The 12,546-nt window shown below is 32.4% G+C and overlaps 2 protein-coding genes across 8 annotated transcripts in view; both read left to right on the forward strand.

Annotated features, from left to right (window-relative positions):
* Positions 1 to 6,526, forward strand: part of Senp7 (SUMO specific peptidase 7) — a 123,533-nt gene extending 117,007 nt beyond the window's left edge. For 6 of the 7 annotated variants that reach the window (XM_047564077.1, XM_047564076.1, XM_047564078.1 and 3 more), the window contains 5 exons: positions 62 to 114; positions 796 to 839; positions 949 to 1,017; positions 1,691 to 1,841; positions 4,703 to 6,526. In XM_047564077.1, the coding sequence (XP_047420033.1) occupies positions 62 to 114; positions 796 to 839; positions 949 to 1,017; positions 1,691 to 1,841; positions 4,703 to 4,840 (455 nt within the window). In that variant the 3' untranslated portion in view covers positions 4,841 to 6,526. Of the gene's footprint in view, positions 1 to 61; positions 115 to 795; positions 840 to 948; positions 1,018 to 1,690; positions 1,842 to 4,702 lie in introns of those variants that run through there. The other variant, XR_007110191.1, reaches the window with a different exon arrangement.
* A 4,473-nt stretch (positions 6,527 to 10,999) lies between these two features.
* The window catches only part of Impg2 (interphotoreceptor matrix proteoglycan 2), an 85,363-nt gene continuing 83,816 nt past the window's right edge, over positions 11,000 to 12,546 (forward strand). Inside the window, exons 1-2 of the mRNA XM_047564789.1 lie at positions 11,000 to 11,084; positions 11,524 to 11,772. Coding sequence (XP_047420745.1) covers positions 11,000 to 11,084; positions 11,524 to 11,772 — 334 coding nt within the window. The remainder of the gene's footprint in view (positions 11,085 to 11,523; positions 11,773 to 12,546) is intronic.

Consider the following 12,546-nt stretch of genomic DNA (forward strand, 5'->3'; position numbering starts at 1 on the left):
CTAAATTATCTGTATTAGACATACAGTGAAGACTCAAAATTGCCTCATTATCTCTTATTAGAAAATGATCTACATGCTACTTCATCACTCTCCTTGAGTGCCGAGGATTCCCAAGTAAGTGTTCTGTACAGAAGTGAAGGAAGGAGAACTCAATGGACAGGAATTGGCTTATAGTTAAATTGTGCTGCTTAAAGATTCTTTGATGATTTTGGGGAAAGAGAACAAGAGAAGTTGTCATTCTTTTTATATCTGTTTAGCTTGCTTTAGCTATCTCTCTTAGAGATTCATCATAATTTTCATAATTAGAAAAATAAAGGTACCTAGAGGGTCCTCATTAAAGAAGTCTATTTAAATTTGACCTCTTGTTTCTCAGATTTATAACCAAAAACAGACATCAACAAAAAACATAATTCCCCATTTCTTCTCCCTTAACAGAGATGAATACTCTGCTTCTTTTGCTTCAAAGGGAAAAAAATGTATCTCTACTGACATAAGTTGGGTTCAAGAATGTATGTAAAGGCAAATTTTCCTCTTTATGATGAAAAGTAAATAGAAGTCAAGTTCCAGATTGTTTTTTAGACCAAATTAAAACTCCAACACTATTGCTCTTTTCAGTATAGGAAAATAAATCAGTGAATTTTTGGAAAATGAAGTTAGTTCACTTCAGATGATGAAAAGAACTTATATATGAAATTTTAATTTCCAAGTTGTTTGACATATTTTGAGGAGTAACTGAATATTATTGTATTCAAACTGACTTTAATTGCAAAGTCATAAAAATTCATGTTATTTCAGAGTACCGAAATGAATATGTCAGTACCAAAGAAAATGTGTAAAAGGTAAGTATGTGCTATAATCACAGTGATAATAATAATAGTTTTTTCCATGTATTTAGGTATACTTCTTATACAAGTATTTCCATCTTGATTCTTCCTTTGCTTTTCATAGACCGTGTATTCTCATCCTAGACTCTTTGAAAGCTGCTTCTATACAAAACACGGTTCAGAATTTACGAGAGTAAGTAATAACAATAATACCATTCAATATATTCCCTAAAATGCCTTGGTGATTTTGAATCTACCTTAAAAGTTACTGAAACTACTTTTATGAGGAATTATATTTTAATATGCATTTAAATGAAGCCTGCAAATCTAATCAGTAAAATCTTGTATTTTGTGTTAATGTTTCTCAAGGACTACATTGAGTAAACTCAGAATTTGTATTCATAATTGAACAAATTTTGTCAATTTATAAAGAGCATTGCTAATATTAGTGATTATCAAAGTGTATTACCTGAGGGCAGGGGGAGAATTCACAAATGAACATCAGTATGTGTATGTACCCTCTGTGTGTATGTATGTATGTGTGTGTGTGTGTGTGTGTGTGTGTGTGTGTGATTTTTGTAATTCACTCTAGGACCTGTAAAACACTTGGAATGAAATTAGTCATTTATTACTTTACCTTATAATATAAATACAACTTTGTATTTGAGTTGTAAAGTTGAATTGTTGAATAAAAACTAGCTTTTAGTCTGAAAATCATGTTATTAAAAATATGGTTTTTATTGTTAAAGTTCAGTCTTTGAAAATGTATTTGATACAACACATCTGGCAGCAAATGCTTTTCTTCATGAAAATATTGCCTGTTGATCAATTCCTACTGAAATCCCTTTGCTTATTGATCATTTCAGGTATTTAGAGGTAGAATGGGAAGTTAAGCGAAAAACTCATCGTGAATTCAGCAAAACAAGCATGGTTGATCTATGCCCTAAAGTTCCTAAACAGGATAATAGCAGTGATTGCGGAGTGTATTTACTGCAGTATGTGGAAAGCTTCTTCAAGGTATGTGAAGATAAAAGAAATTTTTTATTCACAGTTATTAGCATATAACCACAAATTTATGGGCAAGCTAAGGACAGAAAAATGTTACAAGTAGTCAAGAAAAAAGAAAAAACAAGAAAGAAAAGAAATAGAACCACAAATGACCCAGATACTAGAGATAGCAGATAAGAACTTTAAAGTGATTTGATTGTTATGTTAGAAAAAATAAGCCAAATATGAACAAAGTAGATGAAAAAATGAAATAAAAAAAATCAAATGGACATTCTAGAGCTGAAAATGTGTAATGGTATATTTGAAATTAAGAATTTATTTAGTGGGTTTAATAGCAGACTGGATAATGCAGAAGATAGGATTAGTGTATTTAAAGAAAGAAATATAGAAAGTATCCAGTGATTGCTCAGGGAGAAAAAAGAATGTAAGGAAAACCAAAGACTAAATGTTTTCCCTGATAAGTGGATGATGATACATAATGGGGGTGGGAGTTGGGGGTATGAGAATAATGGAGGAACTTTGGATTATGTAGAGGGAAATGAGATGGGGGGAGAGGGCAGGGGTATGAAAGATGGTGGAATGAGACAGACATCATTACCCTATGTACATGTATGATTAAACAAACGGTGTGAATCTACATCATGTACAACCATAGAAACAAACAGTTGTACCCCATTTGTGTACAATGAACCAAAATGCAGTCTGTGAAAATAAAAAAATAATAATAAAGACAAACTGGTAAAATTGGAAAAAAAAAAGAAAACAACATAAGAGACAAGTGTGAAAACAGTTGAAATTTCTATTTTACATGTAATTGGAGAGAATGAGAGAAGAGCACTGGTATGATATTTAAAGAGAATTTCCCCCAAATAAAAGACCCATTTATTCATAGCTGTAGAAATACAATGACAAACATGACTTATTTTCTAACTCACAGAGACTCTGTAGAATGGTAACAGTAGGAAAGACTTATAAGTGGCAAGGAATCACTCTTTGCGTTTTGAACTATCAGCTCATTGGTTCAGCCATTTGCAGTATCATTTACGAAGATGGGTAAAGGAACAAGGCATTATTGACCAGGAGTTGCTTAGAGAATGCTTAAAGGTGCTTTCAAAGCATAATGGTTATAGTATACAGTTAGAACTTTTTGATGTTTTAAATATTGGAGAGGAATGATAATATAGTGTAAAAGATGTTACACATTATGGAGAACATTAAATATCTATTATATTGGTTATTTCCCCCTATTTTAGTCAATTTTTTCACTACTTTGACTAAAAGACCTGACAAGAACAATTTTAGACGAGTAAAAGTTTATTTGAGGGCTCACAGTTTCAGAGGTCTCAGTTCATAGATAGTCAGCTCCATTCCTTGGGGCTCAAGGTGAGGCAGAATATCATGGCAGAAGCCAGTGGCTCATATGATGATGAGGAAGAAGAGAAAGACTCCATTTGCCAGATACAAAATATATATCCCAAAGGCAAGCCCCTAATAACCCAGTCCTCCAACCATACCCTACCTGCCTTCAGTTACCACAAAGTTAATCCTGTCAGATTAATTCACTGATTGGGTTAAGGCTCTCATAACCCTATCATTTCTCCTCTTAACCTTGCATTGTCTCACACATGAGCTTTTGGGGAACACCTAATATTTAAACCAAAACACCCCTCTTTTTAATTCCACCCAGGAACCTCAGGGTAACAGTTCTGGTTCTGGTTCTATAATACTCTTTCTAAATGGATTTGACTTTGTTTAGGGAACTCCTATGCCTTTACATAATACATTCTGATTGTTACATAATTTTATTTCATATAGCTTCAGTCAGTAGAACATACATTAAATACAGGATGAAGTATCATTTAAGATTCCTTAGGAGAAAAACTCAGAAATCTAATGTGTTTTTCATATTTGTACACTATTGAAAACCTATGAATCTTTGTAACAACCCTATCAAAAATAAATTCTAATAAAATACTAGCCAATAAATCTCCACTGATATTTGCTACAAGAAGCAAATCAGTCCATCCTTTCAGCCTTATATCCTGGTGCTATTAATTCTTTCTTCAAGATGGAAGTACTAACATCTGGCCTCTAGTAATATCAAATTTGTAAAAATAATCCAAGGGTAGCTTTCTTTAGCAATTTTTAAAAAATTAAAACACAGGAATACCTTTGCAGTTGCAGTTTGTAATTTCCATTTAAATTTAACATAATGGAAAATGTGGTAGATCTTGAAGCAATTGAATCAGTTATTTCTTAGAATGTCTTTTTGTTGATTTCTCTATTTTTTATCTGAGATTATTTTTCACTAAGACTTTCTCAGTTTTTTGGTGGTTTTTGTTTTGTAATGCTGAAAATTGAACCCAGGGTATTCTACCACTAAGCTGCATCCCCAGCTCTTTCATTTTTCACTTTGAAACAGGGTCTCACTGAACTGCTCAGGCTGGCATTGAACTTGTGATCCTCATGCCTCAGCCTCCTGTGTAGCTAGAATTATAGGCATTCACCTTTGTGCTGGGAAACCAGCTTGATTTCTGGGTTATGCTGAATCATTCTCTGTTTAGCAGTTCTGTTTGTGATACTTCACTTAAACATGCAATGTAGCAGAACAGATTATATTAATTTCAATGATCAAAAGTTAGCAATTTAATGAAAATATTCTAAATTTGATTGTGGTGATGGTTATACAACTCTGAATAAACAAAAACCAATTGTGTTTTCAGGTGAATTGTATGACATGTGAATGAATTATATCTCAATAAAATGTTATTTTTAAAAGTTAGCAATTTTTCATTTCCTGTAAAAATGAAATTAAGACACATTTAAAATTACGTTGCTAAAGTGATTGTTCTCTTTCTTTTTCTCATTAGGATCCTATTGTTAACTTTGAACTTCCAATTCATTTGGAGAAATGGTTTCCTCGTCATGTAATAAAGACCAAACGGGAAGATATTCGAGAGCTCATTTTGAAACTTCATTTGCAGCAACGGAAGGGCAGCAGTAGCTAGTTAATCTGTACAAACATGACACATATGTTCTCTAAGATTACTGGAAAGCCGCTTACCAGCATTTGTGTTAGCCAGCTCACAGAGAAGAAAATAACTTTCAGTAGTTTTATAAGTCATTGAACATTATTTAAAACATATAAGATGTATTATTAGACTTGCTGAACTCTCATAGATGGAGTGGGAATGAGGGTGATATACATAAAACTTACTAGATAGAAATTAAAATTTCATAAATATTTGATATTTTTCTGATTAAATATGCTTGGATTATGCAATAGCATATGTAATGTGGGAATGTTTTTGTAAATAATAAAACTATGTTATCTGTACTTCCACATGACTGGGTGTTGACGGGAGTTAGGTCCTCCCTGGTGCCAGCCCCAGTGCTTGTCAAATTTGTTGACAAGTCATCTTGTATTGTAATTCTGTTCTTTGCAGCTCAAGCATGCAGTATGAATACTGTGTATTTTTTTTTAAAGAATTTAGTATCAAGGCTTCAGAAAATGCCATTTACGGCATCCCTTCTGTATAGTGTAAAAAAAAAATTCATGACGTTAGGAAGATGATAAAAACTCTTTCATAGCGCAGCTTATTGTTGTCAACCGCTAAATGCAATTGCTCTGCTTTATATTTTTTCCCCATTTCTTTTGATGTTACTCACATGTGGGGATCTGAGAATTTAGTTCATTTGTTCAGGGTAAAATTTGAAGCAAAAAAATTAACTGTCTAAAATAAGTTTTTAAAAATTATGTATGTATCCAAACTTAGTTTATTTGAGGTATAGCTATATAAATATCCACTTCTACATTATCACAGAATGTATATACACAATTTCTGTAAGTATAGGAGATAAAATTGGTGTCCTCATATCTTTAACAAAAATACCCTCAAAGTTCTATTTATTATTTAGAACCAAATATATAATTTTATAGCTTAGTTTACCCAGTATTCATCTGCAAAGCCAGATTGCTCTCATTGCTTTTATATTTTTAAATTGTAGTTTTTAGAGCTCTATGATCCCCTATGGATCTTAAACCTATGGCGCTTAATAGTTTATTAAATATTCAGGTAACAGTTTTATTGAATTCATGTGATGATGGTGGTATTATATATGATTAAACACTTTAGAACCTTCTAATGTTATCAGGAATATTTTGAGAGAGACATGTTCGTATTGTATTTTCTCAAATAAGAATAATTTTTTAAGAATATTATTTTGATCTTGTTTTAAGCATCTCTTGGATTTACATTGTAAATCAATAAAACAAAAGCAATTTAAGATGAAGCTAAAAAATCTGAATATTTCAAAATCATGTGAATTGAGGTTGTCAGTTAATCTTCATGTCCTTAGCTTTTGTTATCTTGTCACCACCTTTATATTGTTAAACATATTTGTCTTTTGGAGATTGCATATAAAGATGGTTATAATTGCATATTCCATTCCCAATTTGTGTGTGTTGTTGTAGGGGAGAGACTTTTTTAGGTGACTATCAATTGTTTTGTACATCCAATTTTGGGGAAGCACATATACAAGACATCTAGTGATTTCTTAACTTTCTGTTTGTATGTTTTTCAAAGATACCACTGTCCTTTATTATGTTTTGGAAATTAAAATTAATTTTCCTAAATTCATGTGCAAATAATGCTTTGATGATATCAGTATTTTATATTAAACATTTCCTATTAATTAAATTGAGTTGTATTTTTTTCTAAAGAAGCACAAGCCATTGTTACAAATAATTTTTAGTGTATGATGCCCTGTGAATACCATATAACTGATGCTTACATTAATTTTTCTCTTTACTTTAACAAGTATATAATTAATTTTAATGTCATTTCAGTTCAGGGAAATTTTTTTAGTACAGGTTGAGCATCCTTAATCAGATAGGAAAAATGTTCCAAAAATCCAAAATCCAGATTTTCCAAAATCTAAAGGTTTTTGAACACCAATATAATGCCACAAATGGAAAATTCCACACCTGACTTCATGTGATGGTTCACTGTCAAAACATAGGTGCACTAAAATATTGTGTAAAATTACCTCAGGATATATGTATATGAAATAAAAATAAATGTTATGTTTAGACTTGGGTCTCATCCCCAGATATGTCATTAAGGGTCTACAAATGTTCCAAAATCCAAAACTTAAAGCACTTCTGCTCCCAAGCATTTCAAATAGGGATACTCAACCTGTAACTACTATTACCAGCATTTTGTTAGGCACAAAAAATGAACTTTTAAAATTCTTAAAGAAGAATAGGCTCTTATTTTTGAGTCATTTATAGACATATGAACAATTTTTAACATTCTCTGGTAAGAACAATAGAATCTTTGGAAACTTGGTCAGGTGGGAGTGGGGAGTCATTCACCCTAGAGGGTGTGTGTGCTAGTGCCTGTGTGTGGGTGAATGTAAATGAGAAGAAATAGAGAAGTAGTGAAAGGGTTGTTAGTGGACAGAGAAATCATTTGTAAAGGTTATACTGCTTTTAACTCAGAAACTTTGAGATTAAACAAAAAGGAAGCCTTTTTTGAGTCTTGTCTAGTCTCTGGAGTAGGACTTTGCAAAAGCTTTAATACCTCTTAAAATTAGCTTTTTTTCTTTTTATGTCAAGAAGAAAATGTTCTATGTTCGTCATATAGAGCCCATCCTATCTTGTTCTGGCCTGTATTCTGTCCTCATCTTTCCATTGTCCACTACCTTTTAGTTACACAGAATTATTAATTCATGTTCTAAGTACTTCTCTTGGTGGTCTTATAACTGAGCTTATTCTTGAGGAAGTTTGAGAAGTTTGCTCATGAGCTGTTGAAAGATATGGTTCTGTGTGTATTAGGCTTCCTTCTGCTGCTGGGGTCTGCACACTCACCTGGGTGGACTTTTCTGTTAAAACTGAGTGCATCCCTTCTGGGAACCAGAGAAATCAGTCAGTACTTCTATAAAAATTTCAGATGAAGATGCACTTTATTTAAAATTATCATAACAGTGTGTTAGTTCTACAAAGTGAAACTGGAGTCAGGTTATGCACTGTTGTCCCATGACTGTGAATGTCATTTTAAACCCCAAACCATAGATGGTTGTCTGGAATTGGAATTGTAACATTGCATGTTTACACCTGCAGGCCTTGCACATGCTATTTCCTTTTCCCAGGACACCCTTTCACTACTTCATGTGAACTTTTTTTTTTTTTTCCAAAAGTAATTCTAATGTCACTACCTCCACACCTGTTCAAGCAGAATAATATCTGCTCTCCCATAATAATTTGTATATGTGAATTGCATCACATTTATTATAATATTTGTATACATGTTATTCCCTGTGTGCTATAACCTCCTTTAAGACTAGAAACATTTGATTTTCTGTATTTAGAGAATTGAATAAGCACTCAATAAATGATCCTCATTGGATTTGAAAATAGGTATGGATGAGGCAATTTGGAACTCATCCCCAGAGCAGAGTTTTATGTTTAGTTTTGGTACGTTGGTGATTTGGAGACTTCCCCCCACTTTGATACTGGGGATTGAACCCAGGGGTGTTTAACCGAGCCACATCCCAGCCCCTTTTTTTACTTTAAGACAGGGCCTCGCTAAATTGTTGAGGCTATGAACTTGACAATCTTCCTGCCTCATCCTCCTAAGTCATTGGGATTATAGGAGTGTGCCCCTATGCCTGGTTTGGGGACATTGCTTGATGCATAACAAAGTTCAAAGACCTTCATATAAGGTTTTGAAATATTTCCTGTAAGGAATTTCCTTAAATGGAAATGCAAGAAATATATATTTTTTCTGAGCAATTAAATACTAGAGAGAAAATCTGTTTCATCTTTAGGTAAAAATCCAAAATTCCTGCAAGGCTTTCAAGGTATTCCATAATCAGTTCGCTTCATTCTCAACCTATTTGCCATATGCTCCTATCCAGCTGCAGCAAATATCTTAAATTTTCTGTATTAACAGTATACTTTTCCACCTGTTGATCATAACCAAGAATTTCTTTCCCAACTCAATCCTTACTACTACACCACCATCTCTGCTCACCGAAGTACCAACTAGTCTATTCAAGGCCCAGCTTAAACATTATCTTTTCCAATAAATTCCCTCTACTTTTCCCAGTGGGTGTTAACTTGCTTTTGACAATCTCATGGTGTAAACTTATGGTAGTCACCACCTACTACTCTGTGTCATAAATACAGTTATTCTAAGAATGCTGTGATTAAAAGTTATATCAAATGTCAAGTTAAGTTGAAGTTATAAAATGATGAACCTATTTAGAAACAAATGAATCCAGCTTTAATTTTTTTAGAACAGTATAGATTTCTGAAACGATATGTTTTGTAGAACATAATATAACAGATTTTTTCAAGTTCTAAAATTGTCTACTTGTGCTATAAGTTAGGGAATTTTTTTTTTTTTCTTTTCTGGAACTTGAACAAAGGAGGACTGCAAAGCTTGAAAGCTCTTTAGACTTTATGAATACATGTAATACAACTAATATACCATGCATTAGTTCCCAAAGAATTTTCATATTTCCTAATTCTTACCAGCAACCCCATGACATAGGCAAAGATCATCATACCTAATTTTTTGAGTGAATAAACCAGCTCAAATAGCTTAGATGATTGACCAAAATCAAATATATATTAAGCATTAAAGCCAGAGTTTAAACCCAGGTTTTCTGAACATTAAGTGCAGAAATGTTTCCAATTGTTGTGATTCTGAAGATTTTTTTAGTTTTTTGGACTAGGTCCTCAAAAAGAATAATTTCCTACAAATATTTGTTATCTGAATGTTTCTCTTGTTCTGAATTGTCAACATAAAATATTTCTTAAGACCTTAAAATTGTGTATAGTTAATGTAATTTTCAGGTTGTTTTTTTCTCCCACTCATGAAGTTTGGCAAATAAATTTCTTGTAAATTTACTGATATTTTATAGATGCAATTATGCACATCTATTCAATGGTCATTTAGATTTGTTAACTTTTATAAGAGCAGAAAATATAGTTTGAGACCATCTTGAAAAAACATGCTTGAAATACTGAAATACCGAGTCTATTTTCCTAATCTATAAAATAACATTGACGATGACTTAATACAGTGAAAGATTGTTAAGAAAAATGTTCTTTAGATCATTACAAAACATTTTTTTCCAGAGAACTTTCTCAGAGATACGTAAAATAAAATATAAATTGTTATTTAATATTAAATCTTTGCTTCCACAGGGATTTCAACAAGCTTAACTGCCTTCTACTAGATTTATTTGATGAAAACAACTGTCCTAATACAATTTTTTTCTGATTTCCTCCTAGTAAACAAAAGCCTTTCTTGGTTAAGAGATCTTCATGTAGATAAAAACCCTGGGTCTCACATTCAATAGCAAATTAAGCAACAAAGTTATCTTCACAGCTCTCATTTATGTTAAGTGATTACTGTGTGTCAGGCACTATTCTAAGCAGTGTTGTGAGGTTTAAATTAGTTAATTAGTTTAATCCATCACAACAGCTCTACCAGTAGTTTGCTTTATCGTTCCTATTCCACTTTATACATAAGGAAGAAGACTTAACTGGTTATAATGAATGATTTTCAGATTTTCTTTCAAAAAAGCAAATTTACAAGACAATAACTTTCTTAGAAAAACTAATGATTGTTTTTTATGTAGCTCTTATTGAAGAAGGTAGGTGTGATAGCATATGCAACTAATGATAGTCTGGGCATTTTTATGCTCATACATCTTCAGTCGTAGGAGAAGTCAGAGAATGTGTGGATTTATCAAATTCAACTAGAAGATTCAGAAAAGTTGGAAAAAATCAGTGAATTATACATGAAACATTTGTAAATGAATTGCTTGTTAAAGGCAAGGAGAGTGTTAGTAAAGAGCTTAGCTACCTAGATTAGAATAAAGAAATTGTCTCTCCCCATCTGTTCTAATTAGCTTATCTCTCCTGCTTTCATAGCATGCTGGTTATTTCAGAAAAGAAGTGAGAGCTACTTTGAAAGGACATCATTTTTATTTCCACTAATTTATAATGAGTTTGGAGTGGTTGTCCATTCTCAAACATGAACTTTTAAATATTGGGCCTTTTCTGTAACAATTTGTTACTGGAAATTTCAAGGCTTTGGATGCTCAGTTAAGGTTTTCTCCCTCTTTTTATTTCTTTGATTTTGGCTCAAATGATTATGTTTCCTCTTTTGGGGAAGATTTCTCTGGGTGTTTTGATATTTGTTCTGATAGAAGGAAACCTTCCATCATTATCAGGTAATCTCAAAGTCTTTGCTTTATCTATATAGCTGTAGCATATTTTCTTAAAAATAGTATTACTTGAGGTGATTGAAATTGAATAAATACTACTCTATTAATCTTTGACATTTCTTCATTTAAATTATTCTAAAGTATCTCCAGTAACTGAAGCTTTGAATACTAATTCATGGCTCAAACCCTACTTCCCCTTATTTCTTGTTTTGAAATTGAATATATACTTGATTTCAATAACAATCTTAAAGTAAAGGAGGAGAAATTAAATGGAAAATAGATTGAATACTTCACTCTTTTCCTTCTTAAATATGCAAGACTGTCTATAATCTGAGTATTGATTTCAAAATCCAAATATGGGACAAGTATCAGTTTTGCTTTTAGTTGTCTTTTATGCCCTATCTTATGCCTCACCAAAAGTTTTGATTGTGTTTTCACTCTGTAGTACAAACCTACTTGTTTTTTGAAGAGATTCAAGAAACCAAGAGTGCAGTTTCTTTTCTTCTGCCTGAAGAATCTACAGACCGTTCTCTACCTACTGAAAAGAAGCAGCTTCTGAACCACAGAGAAGCTGAGAGACCGAGGTTTCTTAGGAGGCGACGATCTATTTTGTTACCTAATGGAGTAAAAATCTGCCCAAATGAAAGTGTGACAGAGGCTGTGGCAAACCATGTGAAGTATTTTAAAGTTCGAGGTAAGAAAACATCCTTATCTTTGGGCTCCCATAATGAAATTCAAACATCGTTCCATTACATTTATTGTATCTAATAAGTTGTGACTTAATTGTAAGTCAAAACTTGTGATAATTTAGACAAAACCAATCTACATATTATCTATTTGCTATGAGCAAAGAACTTGCTAAAAATATAGTATTAATATAATTTCAGAGGGCGGTTTCCATCACTCCAAAATAGGACATGTTTTAAATCTTTTAAGCACTTCGAGAATGCTGGTTTGTATCATTGGAGGAATTAATTTTGCTTCTTCATTACAATTATTTACCTAAATACACTCACAAAATATATTTGCCAAGGTACACTCAACCTTCTTGCCTATTTATGAAAATATAATCAATTTATTTTGTAGTTTTGACATTCCACAGACTGCTGTGTCTAGTTAGAACATAGAAAAATTTTATGTCTAAAATGATAGCACTTCTCACAATGGTCCCTGAAGCAATACAAATTGGGTTTTATTTTTTTATTTTTTATTTTTTTAGTTAAACAGTATGAGCCTTGAAGTTATGCCTTTTTGTCATGTGAATTCACTCTGTTTCTTAAATTCACTAACATTGCGTAGTTGACCACACTGTGTCTCCCAGTCCTTTGGAGGATTTCCATGTTCTGTTTTTTGCTGCTCAGCAGCCAATAAAAAGCCATAATTTGGATGTAATGTTAGTAAGCTAAAGGGGAGATAGATGATGAAATGATAATGAAATTAGGCTTTTTCAGGCATACATTCATTCATT

The sequence above is a fragment of the Sciurus carolinensis genome, chromosome 9 (assembly GCF_902686445.1).
Source record: "Sciurus carolinensis chromosome 9, mSciCar1.2, whole genome shotgun sequence".
NCBI classification, from domain to species: domain Eukaryota; kingdom Metazoa; phylum Chordata; class Mammalia; order Rodentia; family Sciuridae; genus Sciurus; species Sciurus carolinensis.